Here is a 22692-nt window from a genome sequence, read left to right on the forward strand (position 1 = left end):
TGACAACAGGCGCTCATGAAACATTGTGTCAAGCGTTACTCACGTCATCGAATCGGTCACGTGGAGGCTGTTGAACGTTCTGGCGCAGGTCGTCTCATCTGTCGGACAAAAGGCGACCGAGAGTTTGTGGCACGTTTGGGGTTGTTGTTTTGGGCAACCAAAGCGGCCGCGGATTGCGTTGCTCACCGTCATGTGCGCATCCCAAGATGTCGAAGCGGAGGCCAAACTGGGGAAGATTCTCCAGCGGCAGGATGCGGACGTACTGAGCGAACGCGGGCGTCTCAAGCAGGTGAGTCCCACCGCCAATGAACTAGAAATACAATGTTTCCTGGTTTGTTGTGACAAGTTTGGAGGTCGACTCGATTGTCCCTCGCGCTCACCTTCCCGTTTGGGTGCTCGGTCCACTTCCTCCAGTTAACGCTCAGCTTCATCTCAAGATGGATATTCCAGGAGCCAGTATTAGCGCCATCACAGCCCTGGGTCACGATCCCCGTCACCTTTCTCGTGTAACCGAGGTTCACCTGGATCCAACTGCCGATGGCTGGAGGAAGGGGGGGGGGGGGGGGACATGAGAACGCTTAGGAGACCAAAGTGCCAAGCTGTCAATTTTCCACATACAACCTTTTGACGGCTTCCAGCAGGACTCTCCGTTGAGGCGTGCTTTTTCTGGGGTGGCATCTTCCATTGAGGAGGAGGCCATGAAGGAAGAGTCTGCGACGCTCCCGTCGGCGATGCCCAGACTGTCGAGACATACTGAGGACAGCCAAAAGTCATTTGAATTTGACACAGATGCTTAAAGGCCAAATAAAATAGAAATCTGGCCACCGAGGTACTCCTTGCATGGGAATGTGAAGAGTCCTCGATTCGGTGCAGAGTGGAAGATCACGAGACGTGAAACCCACCTTTCTGTTCACAGCTGTAGACCATCTGCAGATATTTGGAGGAGGAGACAGGGCAGGACTCGTCCTCCATAAGCTCAATGTGGCATTTTTGCTGGCTGTTGCACATTTCCTGTAGCGAGGGAGGATGCCTTCCACTGTGCAGTACTCTGAAAGTTACAACACACCAGCAAGTCTGCGTGGGGGCCTGACGAGCATTGATGCAGCTTGAATTTGGATTTGAGAATTTGAAAGTGAGTTCAACAAGACAAAGTCGAACCAAGCTAACATCTGTCTCTTTCTTAAAGATTAAGATTAAAAGATTAAAGTCCCAATGATCGTCACACACACACCTGGGTGTGGTGAAATTTGTCCTCTGCATTTAACCCATCCCCGTGTGATTTTAATCCATCCCCTGGGGGAGAGGGGAGCAGTGAGCAGCAGCGGTGCCGCGCTCGGGAATCAGTTGGTGATCTCTTTCTGCATATAGTCCCATTCTGGCATCTGGACGATTTGCGAGCATTGGATCATTTTCAACAGCAGGAAATCAAGCAAAGCACGCTGAGTGGGCCTTCAGAGGTAGGCGGACAAATGACTCAATTGGAATCATCAAAATGATGGGTTGTCAGCTCGTACCGTCATTGTATGAGTCGCCGTCCGCCAAGCAAACATCCCAGCTCCGCCGACCGTAAAAGGCAGACTGGATGCTGATGCGACCTTGCTTCTGACCCTCAGCCTCACATACCAGGTCAGCAGAACGGTCGTTGCAGACAAGGGTCTCCTTAAATCCTGCAAAAGCATCGTCGTGTCATTTTTGTGTCTCGCATCCTTCGAAGCCACCGTTGAAGGAGACGTACCGTCATGAGGCCGCGGGGGTTTGGCCGTGTTTCCTGCAAGACAAAAGTAAAAAATGCGAGTCGGCACGTTGTGAAAATCGGCCGAGCGTCGCCACGTCTTACCTCTTTTCTTGCAGACGTAGCCTCTCTTCTTCCGGCAATCGTCAAACTTCCAGCGGCTGTTGCTTGTGAGGAAGGAAAGACAGGACGCACCAGAGAGGTCACCGGGCTCATCTGGAAGGAGACGACAGACGCTCAGCTCCGTGCCTCCGCAACGTCGCAGACAAACGTTGGTTGGGTTTTTGAGCCACCTCCGTCCATGAGGATGTAACCGAACGGGGATCCGTCAGTCCACTCGCTGCCGCCTTTCGTGATGTTGTTGTTGACGCCCAACCACAGAGAGGGAGCGCTCGGCAGAGCAGTGTACATAGCTTTGGAGGTAACTGGTCAAATGTGCAACAAGAGTTTGAAACATTGCACGTTGGGGGAATTCAACAGACCTGATGGCGACCGGACAGACAGACAGACAGACAGCCTACTTTGTATGAAGGCCTGTTCGTGTGAGTCGGTGATGCTGAGCAGGTCGCCTCCGCGGCGGAGGCAGTCGTCTCGCGCCTCCTTCCAGGCCTTGGTGAGCCTGCGTTGGATCAGGTAGCAGAAGTCGGAGGAGGGTCGGTCCTGCCACCAGCCGCACTTTGCGCTCCAGCCTGCAAACGAAAGTGGAGTCACTTGAGGGCAAACGGGCAACGAGAGACCACCGCACGTCGACTGCCGAGTGGGACGCCCACCTGGCGGCGGAGGAAGAGGAAAGTCCTGGACCTTGGCTGCAAGGAAAAGAGAGGACACATTAGCGCTCTTAGATTTGCCTTAAAATGTAAAGTGCATTATAAATGAAATGTATGATTTATTTATTTATTTATTTTTTATTTATCCATCCATCCATCCTTTAATCTAGTATTAGTTGTTTGCGGACCTTTTTTACAGATGAATAGCCGAATATTGGTGCAGGGCCAGTCTTCAAGTTGTCCAGTCAGCGACAGCACACAGCAGTCACCACGTCCTGCCGGCCCGTCTGGGACCCACTCGATGTTGTTCTGCGAACGAGAAGCCAGAAGGTTTTCCAGTTAAAGCACAATTTCAGACTCAAACTTTCCCAGTCATTTGATTCTCCCAAAAGTCCAACTTTGACCTGTGAAATTCTGCACTTTGATCATTTATGATTTCATTCAAGTTTTCCAGTAAATGACAATCTTAGAATCCCGCAACGTTGTCCTCGTTAATGCTCCAGCTGATTGACACCTTCAACATTGTTCTCTTTGTGTAAGAGGGACATTGTGGTCCAAATTGTAATTCTATCAAAGTTTGCTCTGCTAAAATTTGTCCTCACTTGGACCTTTCGCCTTCCGATCTGACACCTTCATTCTGGGCCAACTTATGCAGACAGCTCTATCAACGTTTCACTTACTGCAGGTGTTGAGTCGCTCCACTCAAAGTTGCCCTTGTTCTTCTTGAGTCCCACCCAGGATTGCAGACCTTCTACATATGGCGCGTGAGCTTGAGGAAACCAGAAGAAGCCATTTAGCACAAGAAGAGCATGTCAGACGTTGTGAAGCGCTGGCTGGCGGACAATTATTGCTGGCCAGGTCAGTGTGTCCTGGCGCTCGCTCACCAGCCAAGAATTGGCGCTCGTCCCATGAGAGGACGCTGGTCAGGTGACCGTTCCATTCTTGGCAGAAGTCCTCGGCCTCCTTCCAAGTGCTCTCCCTCCCCTCAAAGTGATAGCAAGAGTCCTTGTACAGGAAGTCGCCATTGTCGCAGTAGGAAGCTGAAGCCGGCAAGAAACATGGATTACAAAACCACAAGGGGGCGCTGCGAGAGTGAAAAGAAAGAAGCGTCGCTGCCACTCACTCTCCACGCGATGGTAGCCCAATCCGTAGTCTTTGTAGGAACACAGCCGTCCCTCCGGGCAGGCTGCAGGAAGACGACGTGATTGCATTTTTTTTTTTCCTCTTTTGAGCGTCAACATGGCAAGGGACGTGCAGACTTACCGTCGAGCGGCCGCTCGCACATGTACGCCAAGGAGGATCCGCACGAGCCATGTCTCCACTTGCCAGGCTGATTGCCTCCGTGCGCACCTTGGTTGACGTACGCGCAGGAACCAACCTCGGCGCTGTCGGGAGAAGTCGTGAAAAGCCAGAGACACATCCGACAAACGTGCTGCCAATTTGAAGGCGGCGGTATGTCCGCTCTCTCAAATTCAGCATGCAAAGAGGTGACCCTTCTTACATTCTTCCTTGACGCGAGTCCCAGTTGGCATAGGTCGGGGTCGCAGCGGTGTCGTCGAACAAGGACAGGCTTTTTTCTCCCGCTTCAAAAAACTGACACCAGGCCTGGTTGCATTTCTGCAGAGTCCAAACTTGTCAACAATGGTGTAGCAATAGCGAGTCAACAGTTGCTTTCCTCCGCTTCCGTCTCACCAGATTGGAGCGCCCGATCCAGAAGGGTTTGTCGCCCATCTGCTCCTTCACAAAGATTTCCTCGTTCGGCGAGGTGATAGAGGCGAGGTCGCCGCCCTCCAAGACGCAGTCGTAACGAGCCCCCAGCCAACCGTTGGCGGTCGCCATCTTCTTGTAGCAGTTGGGGCCCAAGCGGCGCCACCCTTTGTTCCTTTCACATGTCTGAATGACTGAGGACACACATATTGGGATTATTCTGTGTTTTTTGCATTCTTCGGCATTTGGCAAAATTAAGATATGCGACAAAGTAGCGGACCACGACTTCATTCAGTTCCAACCTGTCACTGACAACAGACAAAAAAAACTAACAATCGCCATTTTGGTCTTCCGATCTGATGACAGCCATTTGGCAGAGTCACCCGAGCACCTTGTCTTACCTCTTCTCTTGCAGACGTAGCCGCGCTTCTCCTCGCAATCGCCAACTTCCCGGCCGCCCTTGCCACCAAGTAAGGAGTTGCAGCGCCGGCCGGAGGGGTCCCCAGGGTTACCTGCAAGGAGACCACAGACTTCTCCGTTCCTCCCCGGAAATGGACATTTTGCGGCCAGGTTTTAGACCCACCTGCGGCGGCCAACTGGGCGGAACTCGGTGAGGAGTGGTCAGACTTCTTGCTGCCGTCTTCGCCCATGATGTCGCTGGCGTCCAACCACACAGAGGAGGAAGCGTTTGGCAGAAGACCTATGGGTCAAAGGTAAACAAACACGGTTGAAACATCTTCCAGGCAAAACGCTTCACCGCAATGAAGTGCGGGAGACGTCTGGCTCGTGTCCTTGTGGGTGGGGGCCGGCCACAAGCTTATTTTTGGTCTTTTGTTTGGAACGAAAGAAACTTGGCAAAAAGTGAGTCGGTGGTCCTACCTTGGACGAAGGTGTGATCCTGCGAGTCGGAGATGCCGAGCAGGTTGCCTCTGAGGCGGGCGCACTTGTCTCGCGCCTCCTTCCAGGTCTCGGTGGGCTTGGAGTTGATCAGGTAGCAGAAGTCGTCGTTGGCGGGGTTTTCCTGCCACCAGCCGCACTTTGCGCTCTTGCCTGCAAGCGAGACTCGAGTCACTTGAGGGCAAACAGGATTTTGCACGTGGGCTGCAGGGTGGGACGCCCGCCCACCTGATGCTGAAGTCAGCGGCGCCGGAAGAAGCGGAAGAGAATCTCTGGCCTTGCCTGTAAGGACGTGAGAGGGATCAAATAATAGAGAGCAACCAGAAGACAAAGGGCAAATGAGAGGTTGTGACTTTCCGACCTTTTTGACAGATGGATGGACAAAGGCCAGTGCAAACTTGGGTCTCAACTTCTTCTTTGCCATTCATTTGTGGGCATTCGTCTGAATCTTGAGTGAGGCTCCATGTGGCGTTGTCCTGCAGAGGACACAGCGTGCGTGTTTGGTTTCGCCGCAGTTGCTCAGATGAGCTCCCGCTAAATTTCCTTCAAAGTCGCCTCTCACTGATTCAAATCTGTTTCCCGCTCCCCCCCCCCCCCCCCCCCCCCATCATTCCGAACGTTTCCACAACCAAGAGAAATTGTTGCAGTATTCCAACCTGAAGTTTTCCAAACCCCTAAACTTTAGATTTTACTCCCCTGTAATATGAATATATCACAACTAAGAGCTTAAGATCAGGGGATGCTTTGAGAAGAATTCTCAATTCAGACTGCTTGTGATTTAGAGCTATATAAATAAACTGGACTTGACCCGACTTGGCAATTCTCCGTACGCCACTAAGCTAAAAGACCTTTGTCACTCCTTGCAACAAATTCAAATCTATTTGACAGGGAGAGAGCACTCTTGTCAGGTTTTCTTCACTCCTTATTCATTCAACTCGGTTCTACTGAAATGACACCTCTCACGTGACCGCTTCATTCTGGCCGATTAACAGATTTTTGGACCTCGATCTGTTGCACCCGTGTCACTTACTGTAGATGATCCGTTGCGCTCCTCCAATTGGGCTGTGCTATTCTCGAGTCCCACCCAAGAATGAAATCCTTCTCGCTCGTGAGCTTGAGGAAAGCAGAACAAACACTGGTGGTGAAACGTTGCGGGTGGATTGCTGACCTGCTCAGTTTGTCTTGGCGCTCGCTCACCAGCCAAAAATTGTCCGTCAACCAGGGAGTGGAGGCTGGCCAGGTGACCTCCCTTGTTCTTGCACGAATCCTCAGCCGCTTGCCAGGTTTTACCTGTCCCCTCAAAATGGTAACACGAGTCCTTGTACGAGAACTCGCCGGAGTCGCAGAAGGAAGCTGAAAACCAAAAGAACCTCATTAGAAAGCCACAAGGAGCGAGTGTAGAAAGAAGGGTCGTTGCCACTCACTCTCAACTCGACGGTAACTGTAACCCAAGTCTCTGAAGGAACACGGCCATCCGTCCGGGCAGTCTGCAGAAAGATAACACGGTTGCGCGTTTGTTCCTGCTTTCAGCGTCAACATGACAACGGACGTGTGGACCTACCGTCGGGCGACCGCTCGCACATGTACACCAAGGAGGATTGGCACGATCCATGTCTCCACTTGCCAGGCTGACCGGAGAGGTGCACACCTTGGTTGACGTAGGCGCAGGAGCCAACGTCGGCGCTGTGGGGAAAAGTCGTAAAAAGCGAGACACACATCCGAGGAACGTGCCGCCAATTTGGAGGTGTGACCCTTTTTTTCTGATGAATACTCACCAAAACCCTTTTCTATTTTTGACCTGCTCGTCCCCTGCTCTCACATATTTTGGAAAAGGACCCCTCCAAATAATCCTCCTGTGCATCTTGCCTGACACTGAACGCAAAGAGGCGACCTTCTTACCTTCCGTCTTGACGCGAGTCCCAGTTGGCGTAGGTCGGCGTCACAGCGGTGTCGGACCAAGTCAGCTTCTTTTCTCCCGCTTCCAAAAACTCACACACGTCCTCGTCGCAGTTCTGCCCAAACCAATCCCGGTTGTCAATTAGTAGCGAGCCAACAGCCGCTAGCACTTTGGTTTTACCAGATTGGAGAGTCCGATCCAGAAGGGCTTGTTGCCCATTTGCTCCTTCACAAAGATTTCCTCGTCCTGGGAGGTGATGGAGACAAGGTCGGCGCCCTCCCAGAGGCAGTTGTGACGAGCCCCCAGCCAACCGTTGGGGGTCTCCATCTTCTTGTAGCAGTTGGAGCCGTGAGCACTCCAACCATTGACTGCGTCACATGTTGCCTTGGGATTGATTAATCCTGATGGAACAGCAAAGCTGCCTGGGTCATTTCCCAGCATTTGGTGAAAAGCAGAAATTGAGCAAACCGACAAGAATGAGGTTGGCCGAATTCACTTTTTGCTAAATTGCGTCGTCCCCTGCATGACTTGACTTGGGTATTAAAGGCCACTAGCCCGAGAGCATATAGTCACAAGAGGTAAACAAGGCTTTTTCTTTTTTCTTTTTTTTTACACGAGATAATCATCAAACAGTTTCAAGATCTTAAATACTTTCAAGGACTTTTGCACATGTGGAAAAATGGAGGAAATTCAGTCCACTTCTGTCACTCGGACCCTCGGACAGAGACAAATTTGTTTGTTTGTTTGTTTTTAACTCAAGTGGTGCCCACAGGGTGGCGCTACACGTCAAAAGAGTTCACATCCGACTCCCCCCTTACCGTCATGAGGCTGCTGCGAAGGTGTCGGAACGTTTCCTGCAAGACAAAAGCCAACGAAGCGAGTCAGCACGTTGCGAGAATCGGCCGAGCGTTGCCACGTCTTACCTCTTTTCTTGCAGACGTAGCCTTTCCTCTTTCGGCAATCGTCAAACTTCCAGCGGTCGTTGCTTGTGCGCAGGGAAAGACAGGACGCACCGGAGAGGTCGCCGGGGTCATCTGGAAGGAGACGATTGACGCTCAGCGCCGTTGGTCCGCAACGTCGCAGACAGACATCGCTCCGGTTTTGGACCCACCTGCGTTCATGTGGATGTAACCGAAGAAGGATCCGTCAGTCCACTTGCTGCCGTCTTTCATGATGTTGTTGTTGACGCCCAACCACAGGGAGGGAGCGCTCGGAAGAGAAGCGTACAGACCTTTGGAGGTAAATGGACAAATGTGCAACACGAGTTGGAAACATTCCACGTTGGGGGAATTCAACAGCCCTGATCGCCACCGGCCAGACAGACAGGCAGGCAGACAGACAGACAGACAGACAGACAGACAGACAGCCCACTTTGTATGAAGTCCTGTTCTTGTGAGTCGGTGATACTGAGCAGGTCGCCTCCGCGGCGGCGGCAGTCGTCTCGTGCCTCCTTCCAGACCTTGGTTGGCCTGCGTTGGATCAGGTAGCAGAAGTCGGAGGAGGTCCGCTCCTGCCACCAGCCGCACTTTGCGCTCCGGCCTGCAAACGAGAGTGGAGTCACTCGAGGGCAAACCTGCGACAAGAGACCGCACGCCGACTGCCGAGTGGGATGCCCACCTGGTGGCGGCAGAAAATGAAGAAAGTCTTGGACCTTGGCTGCAAGGAAGGAAGAGGGATGATTATGAGCGAGCACATAAAAGTGGAGAGTGAGTGCTCGTCATTTGCGGACCTTTTTTACAGATGAATGGCTGGTTTTTGGTGCATGGCCAGTCCTCAAGTTTCCCAGTTTGCGACAAGGCAGCGCAGTTACCACGTCCTATCGGCCCGTTTGGAACCCACTCGGTGTTGCCCTGCGGACGACAGGCCAGACGTGACTTTGCCGCGTTTGCTCTTGCTTGCCACCACATTTGAGACCTTTGTTCCTCCCACTAATCAATATTTTCCTCAAACCTTTTCTCACCATATCGCCAATTCTTTTGAGCCGCTTTGTAGTCGTTTGACAATTTTCTTGCAATTGAATCGCAGCTTGAGTTTCAGACTCAGGTTTTTACAGTCATTTTATTCTCAGAAATGTGCAACTTTGACCCGTGCAACTTCTGCATCGATGACTTGTTTTTTCACACTTTTCTTGAAGATGAAGTTCTTCCAATTCCACCACTTTGTCCTTGTTCTTGCTCCAGCTGATTAACACCTTCAATGTTGATCTCTTTTTGTAACAACATGATGAGCATGCTTGCGCCAAAGTCGAACTTTTGTTCCTCCTAGTTCATTGTTGTGCTAAAATGTGCCTTTTGTCCTCACTTGGACCTTTTGCCTTCCGATCTGACACCTTCATTCTGGGCCAACTTATGCAGACAGCTCTATCAACCTTTCACTTACCGCAGGTGTTGAGTCGCTCCACTCAAAGTTGCCCTTGTTCTTCTTGAGTCCCACCCAGGATTGCAGACCTTCTACATATGGCGCGTGAGCTTGAGGAAATCAGAAAAAGCCATTTAGCACAAGAAGAGCATTCAAACGTGACAGACATTGCGAAGCGCCGGGGGACAATTGCTGGCATAGGCAGTTTGACTCACCAGCCAAGAATTGGCGCTCTTCCCATGAGAGGACGCTGGTCAGGTGACCGTTCCATTCTTGGCAGAACCTCTCGGCTCCCGCCCAAGGGCGCACCATTCCCTCAAAGTGATAGCAAGAGTCCTTGTACAGGAAGTCGCCATTGTCGCAGTAGGAAGCTGAAGCCGGCAAGAAACATGGATTACAAAACCACAAGGGGGCGCTGCGGGTGTGAAAAGAAAGAAGCGTCGCTGCCACTCACTGTCCACGCGATGGTAGCCCAATCCGTAGTCTTTGTAGGAACACAGCCGTCCCTCCGGGCAGGCTGCAGGAGGACGACGTGATTGCATTTTTTTTTTCCTCCTTTGAGCGTCAACATGGCAAGGGACGTGCAGACTTACCGTCGAGCGGCCGCTCGCACATGTACGCCAAGGAGGATGCGCACGAGCCATGTCTCCACTTGCCAGGCTGAGTGCCTCCGTGCGCCCCTTGGTTGACGTACGCGCAGGAACCAACGTCGGCGCTGTCGGGAGAGGTCGTGAAAAGCCAGAAACACATCCGACAAACGTGCTGCCAATTTGAAGGCGGCGGTATGTCCGCTCTTTCAAATTCTGCAGACGGGTTCCATAATCTCCCTATGTGTGTCCCGCCTGGCAATGAAAGGGCGCAAAGAGGTGACCCTTCTTACCTTCTGTCTTGACGCGAGTCCCAGTTGGCATAGGTCGGAGTCACGGCGGTGTCGTCGGACCCAGTCAGCCTCTTTTCTCCCGCTTCCGAAAGCTGACACCAGGCCTCGTTGCATTTCTGCAGAGTCCAAACTTGTCAACAATGGCGTACCGATAGCGAGTCAACAGTTGCTTTCCTGCGCTTCCGTCTCACCAGATTGGAGCGTCCGATCCAGAACGGCTTATCGCCCATTTGCTTCTTCACAAAGATTTCCTCGTAAGGCGAGGTGATGGAGACCAGGTCGCCGCCCTCCAAGACGCAGTCGTAACGAGCCCCCAGCCAACCGTTGGTGGTCGCCATCTTCTTGTAGCACTTGGAGCCCGAGCGGCGCCAGCCTTTGGTCCGATCACATGTCTGAATGACTGAGGAGACACATTGGGATTATTCTGACTTCATAGCGCCATGTTTTTTGTATTCTTTGGCATTTGGCGAAATTAAGATATGCGACAAAGTAGCGGACCACGCCTTCATTCAGTTTCAGCCTGTCACTGACATCAGACAAAAAAAACTAACAATCGCCGTTTTGGCCTTCCGATCTGATGACACCCATTTGGCAGAGTCACCCGAGCACCTTGTCTTACCTCTTCTCTTGCAGACGTAGCCGCGCTTCGTCTTGCAATCGCCGACTTCTCCGCCGCCCTCGCCACTGAGAAAGTTGCAGCGTCGGCCGGAGGGGTTACTGGAGTCACCTGGAAGGAGACGGCAGATGCTCAGCGCTCCTTGACGGAAATGGACATTTTCCGGCCAAGTTTTAGACCCACCCACCTGCGGCGGCTAACTGGACGGAATTGGGTGAGGATTGGGCCGACTGCTCGCTGCCGTCTTCAACCGTGGTGTCGTCGGTGTCCAACCACAAAGAGGAAGCCTTTGGCACAAGACCTTTGGGTCAAAGGTAAACACGGTTGAAACATCTCACAGGCGCATGTGCGAAACGCTTAACTGTAAGGAAGTGTGGATGACGTCTGGCTTGTGTCCTGTCCTTGTCGCTGGGGGCCACAAGCTTTTGTCCGTAATGAAAAGAACTCGGCAAAAAGTGATTCCTTCGGTGCTCCCTCAATTCCACTTTCTCCCGCATGGATTCTTTCATCAAGCACATTGGACAGCCTACCTTGGATGAAGGCGTGTTCCTGCGAGTCGGTGATGCCGAGCAGGTTGCCGCTGAGGCGGGCGCACTTGTCTCGCGCCTCCTTCCAGGTCTTGCTGGGCTTGGAGTTGATCAGGTAGCAGAAGCTGTCGTTGGCGGGGTTTTCCTGCCACCAGCCGCACTTTGCGCTCTTGCCTGCAAGCGAGACTCGAGTCACTTGAGGGCAAACAGGATTTTGCACGTGGGCTGCAGGGTGGGACGCCCGCTCACCTGATGCGGATGTCGGCGCCGGAAGAAGCGGAAGAGAATCTCTGGCCTTGCCTGTAAGGACGTGAGAGGGATCAAATAATAGAGAGCAACCAGAAGACAAAGGGCAAATGAGAGGTCGTGACTTTCCGACCTTTTTGACAGATGGATGGACGAAGGGTTTCGCAAGTGTCCATGTAAACTTCACCGTCACTTGTCAATTTGGAGCAGGTATATGGTTGTGTAGGAAGATACAACGGGACGTCATCCTGCGGAGGGAGGGAGGCAGGGAGGGAGGCAGGGAGGGAGGCAGGGAGGGAGGCAGGCAGGGAGGGCGCAGCGGGTGGGCGTGACTTGAGCGTGTTAGCTGTTGCAGTTGTTCAGATGGCCTCCCAGCAAATTCCTCCAAAGTCACTTTATTGATTCAAATCTCTCCAATTCCTTTCCATCACCGCTTTTGATCAAATTTAGAATTGTTGCCATATTCAGATTGAAACTTTTCAATGAAAAAATGTTACCATGAAAAAATGTTACCATGTAAAATGAACGGTGGTGCACTTTATTCGACTGATCACTTTGTTGTTTTTTTTCCTTCTAAATTATCATTTCAATCCTCATCAAATGAAAAAAAAAAAAACTGTTTTTCTTGTAACATGACTCAAGTCACAATCAAATCCATTTGACAGGGAGAGCATTCTTGTCACGTTTTTCCTCCTAATTCAGCACAACTTTGTTCTGCTCAAATGACACTTTTGCCCTCTCACATGACACCTTCATTCTGGCCAATTGACAACTTTTTGGACCTCGATCTGTTGCACACGTGTCACTTACTGTAGCTGATCCATCGCTCCACTCCAACTTGCCATTGTTCTCCTTGAGTCCCAGCCAAGAATACCATCCTAGTGCCCGGTGGGCTTGCGGAAATCAAAACAAACACTTGTTGTGAAACATTGCGGGTGGATGACTGGCCTGGTCAGTTTGTCTTGGCGCTCGCTTACCAGCCAAAAATTGTCCGTCAACTAGTGAGTGGACGCTGGCCAGGTGACCTCCCTTGTTCTTGCACAAATTCTCAGCCGCTTCCTGGTTTGTTTGTGTCCCCTCAAAATGGTAACACGAGTCCTTGTACAGGAACTCGCCAGAGTCGCAGAAGGAAGCTGAAACCCAAACGAAAAATTCGATCATAAATCGTTGGAAAAGCACAAGGAGAAGTGCGGCTGCGGGTGTAGAAAGAAGCGCCGCTGCCACTCACTCTCAACTTGTCTGTAACCGTAACCCAAGTCTTTGTAGGAACACGGCCATCCGTCCGGGCAGTCTGCAGGAGGACCACGTGATTGCAATTCCTCCTACTTTCAGGAGAACGTCCCAAGAACGGTTCAGACTCACCATCCGGGGACCACTTGCACATGTAGGCCAAGGAGGATTGGCACGATCCATATCTCCACTTTCCAGGCTGACTGGAGAGGTGCACACCTTGGTTGATGTAGGCGCAGGAGCCAACGTTGGCGCTGACGAGGAAAAGTGGGGAAAAATGAGACACACATTTGACAAACGAGCCAATTTGGAGTTTATTTTGCTTTTTTTTTGATAAAAAGAAAACAAAAGCTGTTTTTTAACCTGCTCACACATTTGTGCAAAGGGGTTCCAAAATGTACCTGAGCATCTCGCTCGGCCGACACCGGTGACCTTCTTACCTTCCGTCTTGATGCGAGTCCCAGTTGGCGTAGGTTGGCGTCACAGCGGTGTCGGACCAAGTCAGCTTCTTTTCTCCCGCTTCCAAAAACTCACACACGTCCTCGTCGCAGTTCTGCCCAAACCAATCCCGGTTGTCAATTAGTAGCGAGCCAACAGCCGCTAGCACTTTGGTCTTACCAGATTGGAGAGTCCGATCCAGAACGGCTTGTCGCCCATTTGCTCCTTCACAAAGTCTTCCTCGTCCTTGGAGGTGACGGAAACAAGGTCGCCGCCCTCCCAGAGGCAGTCGTAACGAGCCCCCAGCCAACCGTTGGGGGTCTCCATCTTCTTGTAGCAGTGGGAGCCGTGAAGAGTCCATCCAATTCTTGCGTCACATGTCTTGATTGATCCTGATGAAACAGGAAAGTTGCCTTGTTCATTTTTCAGCGTTTGGTGAAAAGCACAAATTGAGCAAAGAGACAAGCATGCAGTGGGCCGAATTCAGTTTTTGCCAAAATGCGTCTCACCTGCATGACTGACAAGAATATAATATGAAATCCATAAAGTGAAACTTCAAGGCTGAGATCAACCGGAGTCAAATTCCCTGTTTAGCGTGCAAAAACGTTTTGGGTCAAATTGGCCAATTCGATTCTGAAATCATCTAGCCACCAAGAAATCAACAAAGCACATTTCCCTCATCAACCATTTGCAAGATGCGGAATCATTTCAAGGACTCTTGCACATGTCAAAGAAGGGAGGAAATTCAAAGTCCGACCGACACGCTTTCATCGCAAACAGCATCTAGTAATGCGGCCATAACCCAGTGCGTGCACTGTCCCTTTTTTTTTCCATTGGGTTTTTATTTTTGGTATGTACATTTTCCACATAACCCAATTGATTACACATGGATCGGTAGTATTATAACTTTTACGAATGAAACCATTGATTTGGAAGCAGTTGTGTGGCCTTGCATTCCCTCGCCACCCTCCCCCTTTGCTTTTCCTCTCCGCCCTCTGCTGTCGGCGAGGGCGGGGCGGCCAGAGCAGAGCAGAGGGCTGCTCTTCTGGCAGGCACAAAGAACAAACGAAAGAACCCCGACCTGACCCGACACGCCTCTCAGCAGCAAATTGAAATCACGTGACAATAAAGGCGCCCCAGTGCCCATTGAACAGATTTGAGATGGAAGTGATGGAGCTAGAAAACGGGAGGTTTTTTTTTTTTTCGTGCGCCCCCACGTGGATTGTGTGCCCTGAGGGGTCGCCTATATTGCCCATAGCAAAAAGAGGCCCTGCGTGGGACTCCCACCTCACCTGATGGCGATGTCGGCGCCGGAAGAACTGAAAGAAGGATGGGATCAAATATGAGAGCGCAACCAGAAGACAAAGGGCAAATGAGAAGTCGTGACTTTCCGACCTTTTTGACAGATGGATGGACGAAGGTCATCACAGTTCTCGATGACAATTTTACCATCATCGGCCAATTTGGAGCAGTCGTATGATGATGATGTAGAAAGAGACGAGGGGACGTCATCCTGCGGAGGGAAGACATGGCAGACGTGACTTGAGCGTGTTAGGCAGTTACTCAGATGGCCTCCCAGCAAATTCCTCCAAAGTCACTTTATCAATTCAAATCTCTCCAATTCATTTTCCTAACCTCTTTCTCACAATCAGAATTGTTGCCATATTCAGATTGAAACTTTTCAACGAAAAAAGGTTTCCCTGTAAAACGAACGGTGCACTTTGATTCGACTGATCACTTGATTGCTTTTTCCCTCTAAATTATCATTTGAATCCTCATCAAATAAAAAATAAAAAACTGTTTGTCTTGTAACATCACTCGTCAAATTCAAATCTATTTGACAGGGAAAGCATTCTTATCACATTTTTCCTCCTAATTCAGCACAACTTTGTTCTGCTCAAATGACACTTTTGCCCTTTCACATGACAGCTTCATTCTGGCCAATTGACAACTTTTTGGACCTCGATCTGTTGCACACGTGTCACTTACTGTAGCTGATCCATCGCTCCACTCCAACTTGCCATTGTTCTTCTTGAGTCCAAGCCAAGACCAATATACTAATCGCATGTGAGCTTGAAGAAAGCAAAACAAACACTTGTGAAACATTGCGGGTGGATGGCTGGCCTGGTCAGTTTGCCTTGGTGCTCGCTCACCAGCCAAAAATTGTCCGTCAACCAGTGAGTGGACGCTGGCCAGGTGACCTCCCTTGTTCTTGCACAAATTCTCAGCCGCTTCCCAGTTTGTATGTGTCCCCTCAAAATGGTAACACGAGTCCTTGTACGAGAACTCGCCAGACTCGCAGAAGGAAGCTGAAAACCAAAAGAATCTCATTAGAAAGCCACAAGGAGACGGTGGGGGTGTAGAAAGAAGGGTCGCTGCCACTCACTCTCCGCTCGATGGTAGGCCAATCCGTAGTCTTTGAGGGAACACGGCCATCCGTCCGGGCAGCCTGCAGGAAGGTGACGCGGTTGGGCTTTTCTGCTTTCAGCGTTGTCAACGTCCCAAGAACGGTTCAGACTCACCATCCAGGGACCACTTGCACATGTAGGCCAAGGAGGATTGGCACGATCCATGTCTCCACTTTCCAGGCTGACTGGAGAGGTGCACACCTTGGTTGACGTACGCGCAGGAGCCAACGTTGGCGCTGACGGAGAAAAGTGGGGGAAAATGAGACACACATCTGACAAAGGAACTGCCAATTTGGAGGTTTTTTTCCTCTTTTCTGTTCAAAAGAAAACAAAGGCGTCTTTCTAACCTGCTCACACATTTGTGCAAAGGGGTTCCAAAATGTTCCTGAGCATCTTGCTCGGCCAACACCGGTGACCTTCTTACCTTCCGTCTTGACGCGAGTCCCAGTTGGCGTAGGTCGGCGTCACAGCGGTGTCGGACCAAGTCAGCTTCTCTTCTCCCGAAAAGATACACCAGCCCTTGTCGCAGTTCTGCCCAAACCAATCCCGGTTGTCAATTAGTAGCGAGCCAACAGCCGCTAGCACTTTGGTCTTACTAGATTGGAGAGTCCGATCCAGAACGGCTTGTCGTCCATTTGCCTCTTCACAAAGTCTTCCTCGTCCTTGGAGGTGATGGAAACAAGGTCGGCGCCCTCCCAGAGGCAGTTGTGACGAGCCCCCAGCCAACCGTTGGTTGTCTCCATCTTCTTGTAACAGTGGGACCCGTGAAGAGTCCATCCCAGTTTTGCGTCACATTTCTTGATTGATCCTGATGAAACAGAAAAGTTGCCTTGGTCATTTTTCAGCGTTTGGTGAAAAGCACAAATTCCGCAAAGAGACAAGCATGCAGTCGGCCAAATTCAGTTTTTGCCAAAATGCGTCTCACCTGCATGACTGACAAGAATATAATATGAAATCCATAAAGTGAAACTTCAAGGCTGAGATCAACCGGAGTCAAATTCCCTGTTTAGCGTGCCAAAACGTTTTGGGTCAAATCGGCCAATTCGATTCTGAAATCATCGCTCCACAAAGAAATCAACAAAGCACATTTCCCTCATCAACCATTTGCAAGATGCGGAATCATTTCAAGGACTCTTGCACATGTCAAAGAAGGGAGGAAATTCAAAGTCCGACCGACACGCTTTCATCGCAAACAGCATCTAGTAATGCGGCCATAACCCAGTGCGTGCACTGTCCCTTTTTTTTTCCATTGGGTTTTGATTTTTGGTGCGTACATTTTTCACATAACCCAATTGATTACACATAGATCGGTAGTACTAGTATTATAACTTTTACAAATGAAACCATTGATTTGGAAGCAGTTGTGTGGCCTCGCAATACCTCGCCACTCTCCCCCTTTGCTTTTCCTCTCCGCCCTCTGCTGTCCACCGTCTCGCGCGGCGAGGGAGGGGCGGCCAGAGCAGAGCAGAGGGCTGCTCTTCTGGCAGGCACGCAGGCACAAAGAACAAACGAAAGAACCCCAACCTGACCCGACACACCTCTCAGCAGCAAATTGACATCACGTGACAATAAAGGCGCCCCAGTGCCCATTGAACAGATTTGAGATGGAAGTGATGGAGCTAGAAACGGGAGATTTTTATTTATTTTTTTCTTGAGAGTGCTCGTGCGCCCCCACGTGTACTGTGTGCCCTGAGGGGTCGCCCATATTGCCCATAGCAAAAAGCGGCCCTCCGTGGGACTCCCACCTCACCTGATGCTGATGTCGGCGCCAGAAGAACCGAAAGAGAATGTCTGGCTTTGCCTGGAAGGATGGGATCAAATATGAGAGCGCAACCAGAAGACAAAGGGCAAATGAGAGGTGGTGACTTTCCAACCTTTTTGACAGATGGATGGACGAATGCCACTGTCACTGCAATGAACCATCTCAATGATACCTACATCGTTCAATATGGAGCAGACATCTGATGATGTAGAAAGAGACGAGGGAACGTCATCCTGCGGAGGGAAGACACAGCGGACGTGACTTGAGCGTGTTAGGAGTTGCAATTGCTCAAAGTCAAAGTCAGCTTTATTGTCAATCTCTTCACATGTCAAGACACACAAAGAAACGGAAACTCCGTTTTCTCTATCCCACGGTGACGAGACATATTACACGATAGACATACAAGTAAGCGACACGATATAAAACAAGAAGGCACAAACAATAAATAATAAGAGTGATGAATAAATAATAAATAAACAGATAACACAATAAATAAGAGGAGCAAAACGGAGCCAGTGTGCATACAGCAGACAGTAAGCATAGCGCAAAAGTACAGATGGCCTCCCAGCAAATTCCTTCAAAGTCACTTTATTGATTCAAATCCCTCCAATTCATTTTCATAATCTCTTTCTCACAATCAGAATTGTTGCCATCTTCCAAACGGTTCCCTGTAAAATGAACGGTGCACTTTGATTCTACTGATCACTCGGTTGCTTTTTCCCTCTAAATTATAATTTGAATCCTCATCAAATAAAAGATAAAAAACTCTATGTCTTGTAACATGACTCGTCAAATTCAAATCTATTTGACAGGGAGAGCATTCTTATCACATTTTTCCTTCTAATTCAGCACAACTTTGTTCTGCTCAAACGACACTTTTGCCTTCTCACATGACAGCTTCATTCTGGCCAATTGACAACTTTTTGGACCTTGATCTGTTGCACACGTGTCACTTACTGTAGCTGATCCATCGCTCCACTCCAACTTGCCATTGTTCCCCTTGAGTCCCAGCCAAGAATACCATGCTTCTGGATCTTCTTGTCGCCTGTGATCTTGAGGAGAGCAGAACAAACACTTGTCGTGAAACATTGCGGGTGGATGGCTGGCCTGGTCAGTTTGCCTTGGTGCTCGCTCACCAGTCAAAAATTGTCGGTCACCATGTGAGTGGACGCTGGCCAGGTGACCTCCCTTGTTCTTGCAGAAATCCTCAGCCGCTTTCCAGATTTTACGTGTCCCCTCAAAATGGTAACACGAGTCCTTGTACAAGAACTCGCCAGAGTCGCAGAAGGAAGCTGAAAATCAAAAGAACCTCATTAGAAAAGCACAAGGAGACAGTGCGAGTGTAGAAAGAAGGGTCGCTGCCACTCACTCTCAACTCGACTGTAACTGTAACCAAAGTCTTTGAAGGAACACGGCCGTCCGTCCGGGCAGTCTGCAGAAAGATAACATGGTTACGCTTTTCTGCTTTCAGCATCAACATCCCGAGAAGAGACAGACTCACCACTCGCCGACCGCTTGCACATGTATGCCAAGGAGGATCGGCACGATCCATGTCTCCACTTGCCAGGCTGATTGGTGGAGCGCACACCTTGGTTGACGTAGGCGCAGGACTCAACGTTGGCGCTGTCGGGGAAAAGTGGGGAAAAATGAGACACGCATCTGACAAACGAGCCAATTTGGAGTTTATTTTGCTTTTTTCTGATAAAAAGAAAACAAAAGCTGCTTTTTAACCTGCTCACACATTTTTGGAAAGGGGTTCCAAAATGTTCCTACGCATCTTGCCTGACAGAACCTAAAGAGGTGACCTTCGTACCTTCCCTTTTGACGCGAGTCCCAGTTGGCGTGGGTCGACGTCGCAGCGGTGTCGGACCAAGTCAGCTTCTCTTCTCCCGAAGAGTCACACCAGTCCCCATTGCATTTCTGCCCAAACCAATCCCGTTTGTCAATCAACTACTAGTAGCGAGCCGCTAGCACTTTGGTCTTACCAGATTGGAGAGTCCGATCCAGAAGGGCTTGTTGCCCATTTGCTCCTTCACAAAGTCTTCCTCGTCCTCGGCGGTGATGGAGACAAGGTCGGCGCGCTCCAAGAGGCAGTCGTAACGAGCCCCCAGCCAACCGTTGGTGGTCTCCATCTTCTTGTAGCAGTGGGAGCCGTGAGCAGTCCAACCATGGACTGTGTCACATGTCTTGGGATCGATTAATCCTGATGAAATAGCAAAGTTGCCTTGGTCATTTTTCAGCATTTGGTGAAAAGCAGAAATTGAGCAAACCGACAAGAGTGAAGTTGGCCGAATTCACTTTTTGCTAAATTGCGTCGTCACCTGCATGACTTGACTTGGGCATTAAAGGCCATTAGCCATGCAGACAAGAGATAAACAAGGCCATTTTTTTTTCACGAGATAATCATCAAACAGTTTCAAGGTGCTGAATAATTTCAGGGACTATTGCACGTGTCTAAAAATGGAGGAATTTCAATTCCATTGTTTCATTCTGACCCTCAGACAGAGAAAAGTTTGTTTATTATTCAAGCGCTGCCCACGTCAAGAGTCCACACCCAACTTTTTATTGTTTACATCTATCTCGCTAAAAGATACGTTTGCAATCTATATGCAAAGGAAGACGTCTTGACAAGTCACGCCTCTTTTTTTTTAACACAGGTACCTAACAATTCAAGCTTCCTGTTTTTTCTGGTCGTTACAAAAAAAAAAGATGTCATGCCCAGTTGCAAGTGAAAGGGGGGGGGGGGGGGGAAGACGCAGGTGGGATGGAGACTCACGGCCAGCAGACAGACAGACAGAAATAACATCAACAAGAAGTCAAAGTCAAAGTCAGCTTTATTGTCAATCTCTCCACGTCACAACTCACAAAGAGACCGAAATTACGTTTTTCTCTATCCCACGGTGACGAGACACATAACACGATAGACATACATGTACGCGACACAATATAAAAACAAGAAGGCAAAAATTCAAACAATCAATAGTAAGAGTGATGAATAAATAATAAATAAACAGATAACACAATAAATAAATAAATCAACAAGGCACATTTTTCACCATCAACCAGTTTCAAGATGGTGAATATTTTCAAGGACTGTTGCACATGTCTAAAAACGGAGGAAATTCAGTCCACCTCTGTCATTCTGCTACTTGGGGAGAGAAGAGAAAAGCTTTTCTCTCTCGCTCTCATTTTCTGCCCACAGGATGGCGCTAGAGGCCAACAAATTCCACATCCAACTTTTTCTTTTTTATTGTCATCAATTACTAAAAGATACTCTGGCAATCTATGCAAAGGAGGACGTGTTGGAATTTCATGCCTCTTGTAACATGGCTACAGAATAACCTCCATGACTATCACTTCCTCTAAAACCCCCACCCGCCCACACACGCTCCAGCGCAAAGGCCCCTCCTCGAGAGCGCGCTGGAGCGCCATTTTTTCCATTTGCCGCACACTTGACACACGTTCAAATGTATTTGCCCCCACTTCCCCTTTTTTTTTTTTATTGGAGAAAAACGCAATGTGTGGTTGCGAATATTAAAGCCAATAGTGGTGCTATTGTGTCGCTACATGCGCAGACAGACTGTAGCCCGAATGACGTTTTTGTTGATTTTGTTTGGAGGAATAAACAAAAGTGCCACGTTAACATCAAAGTGAAGGAGAAAAACGAGAAATGGAACATAATTTTGTCCTCACTGGGGCTCTTTTACTCCCCAAACATATTTGATACATGTCTATGTTGAGGACTTGCTGTATATATCATCCTCCCTGTGATATCGGGGTTCTGGCATGTTCATATTTATCAATTACAATCATTTTCTTCTGCTCTGTCACTTCAGTTAAGGAATCATTTTAAGATTCGGTTTCCTCGCAAACTTCTTTCTCTAGAATTGCCGTGCGCATTTGAGGGAGGGGGGGGGGGGGGGGAGTCGGGTTGGAATGCGCCATTGTGTCTCGCAATCAATGTTAAAGAGGTATAGAAACAGGTCAAATAAAAAGAAAGAAGACTGACATAACTCCAGGGGAAACACAAGGACAAGCGCTATGTTACATCCATTTTAAAACAACTCCATTTGGGTCCAAAAAGTGGACCGAAGTTGGGCCACAAAACCAAAGCATACTCTTTTGCGCAGAACAGTCCATTTTGTAGAAAACAACTGTTAAAATGCCAAAACAAGTCATAGTTGGGACCAATTCAGCCACTTTTTAACCCAGCAGCGGATCCGCACTGCCAGCCGAACCCTTCATGCGTCCTTCCAAAGTTACAATTAGAGCAGAACAATCGCTGAGTTGGACATTTTCTTTGGCGTACTCACCGGCGGTGCAGGTGTACAACATCCATAGAACGCAAGATAGGACCAGCGCCTGGCGGACGGTCGGCAGGGTCATCATGGCTTCGGAAGCCCACCAGAGATCTCAAAGCTATTGAACGCACGAATGTCGATGTGGTGCATGCACTGGCTCCGCTCAAAACGAGACGGCCGCTACCTCGCTCGCTCGCCTGCCTGCTGCTGCTGCCGCTGCTGCCGCTGCTGCTCGGCCCCCACCTTCTTGACTGACGCACCTTGGAAGAGCGCGTCCACGTTCTATTCTTGTGCACGTCTTTGACTGAGGGAACGTGATATCATTTTCTTTCGTCCAGACTTTACGACACCACTATCATTTCATTCGGGATGAGAAAAAAAGGGGAAGCAAGCAAAAAAAGAGGGACAATCTTTGGGGTCATTTAAACCTACGTTTTGAAGTGAAGCCAAGTAAGGTGGAAACGTATTTTGCTCGACATCGGTCAAAATGGTTTCAGCTCATAACAACGTTGGCTGACTGAAAGATCAAAAACATTGGTTCACTCAATCAGCTGACATGTTCTCATCACTTGTGTCACATCAGGGCTGCTTGCAAAAAAGTCAAATGAGCAGCAGGTTGACGTGTCACGTTTCGGGCTATGGAGCCAAATGCGGGCAAGCAGGTCTATATGGTGATCTCACCCCCCCAATTCCAAGCCTTAATGCCCAGCTCCAATCACTTCATGACATTCTCGTGTCAGGTTTTATGCATATCGCATGAATCACGGCTCTTAATGCCACTTTCAATTCAGGCAGCCACCAATGGACTAGTCAACCATGGTAGTCACTATTAAGTTACCCCTTCTCACAGCAGCCAGCAGCTGCTCTTGCATAACCGTTCTTACAAAGTCTTTACGAGATGTGCAACAATCAAATGGAAAAGTACA

The 22692-nt window shown here is 49.6% G+C and overlaps 1 protein-coding gene across 1 annotated transcript; it reads right to left on the bottom strand.

The window, feature by feature from the left end:
- Window positions 1-386: 386 nt before the first annotated feature.
- LOC133148674 (lymphocyte antigen 75-like) lies at window positions 387-22001 on the bottom strand. The gene is made up of 67 exons (XM_061271648.1): window positions 21779-22001; window positions 19451-19668; window positions 19279-19385; window positions 18967-19088; window positions 18835-18897; window positions 18602-18757; window positions 18423-18517; window positions 17578-17698; window positions 17454-17504; window positions 16300-16511; window positions 16128-16234; window positions 15818-15939; window positions 15682-15744; window positions 15449-15604; window positions 15285-15367; window positions 14691-14808; window positions 14588-14614; window positions 13476-13687; window positions 13298-13410; window positions 12990-13111; window positions 12856-12918; window positions 12605-12760; window positions 12438-12520; window positions 11761-11875; window positions 11631-11681; window positions 11385-11555; window positions 11042-11155; window positions 10858-10965; window positions 10430-10638; window positions 10239-10354; window positions 9952-10073; window positions 9813-9875; window positions 9574-9729; window positions 9380-9468; window positions 8730-8850; window positions 8618-8656; window positions 8372-8539; window positions 8112-8231; window positions 7924-8034; window positions 7819-7854; window positions 7181-7401; window positions 7003-7115; window positions 6665-6786; window positions 6528-6590; window positions 6301-6456; window positions 6134-6216; window positions 5465-5579; window positions 5332-5385; window positions 5086-5256; window positions 4790-4906; window positions 4608-4718; window positions 4192-4400; window positions 4001-4116; window positions 3763-3884; window positions 3623-3685; window positions 3384-3539; window positions 3180-3268; window positions 2688-2808; window positions 2503-2538; window positions 2254-2421; window positions 2026-2157; window positions 1838-1948; window positions 1736-1768; window positions 1515-1667; window positions 903-1048; window positions 622-753; window positions 387-541 (listed from the first exon to the last, which is right to left on the bottom strand). The coding sequence occupies exons 1-67, from the start codon at window positions 21852-21854 to the stop codon at window positions 518-520; spliced, it is 7692 nt and encodes a 2563-aa protein (XP_061127632.1). The 5' UTR covers window positions 21855-22001; the 3' UTR covers window positions 387-517.
- Between the last annotated feature and the right edge of the window lie 691 nt (window positions 22002-22692).

Source organism: Syngnathus typhle, unplaced genomic scaffold (assembly GCF_033458585.1).
Source record: "Syngnathus typhle isolate RoL2023-S1 ecotype Sweden unplaced genomic scaffold, RoL_Styp_1.0 HiC_scaffold_127, whole genome shotgun sequence".
Taxonomy (NCBI): domain Eukaryota; kingdom Metazoa; phylum Chordata; class Actinopteri; order Syngnathiformes; family Syngnathidae; genus Syngnathus; species Syngnathus typhle.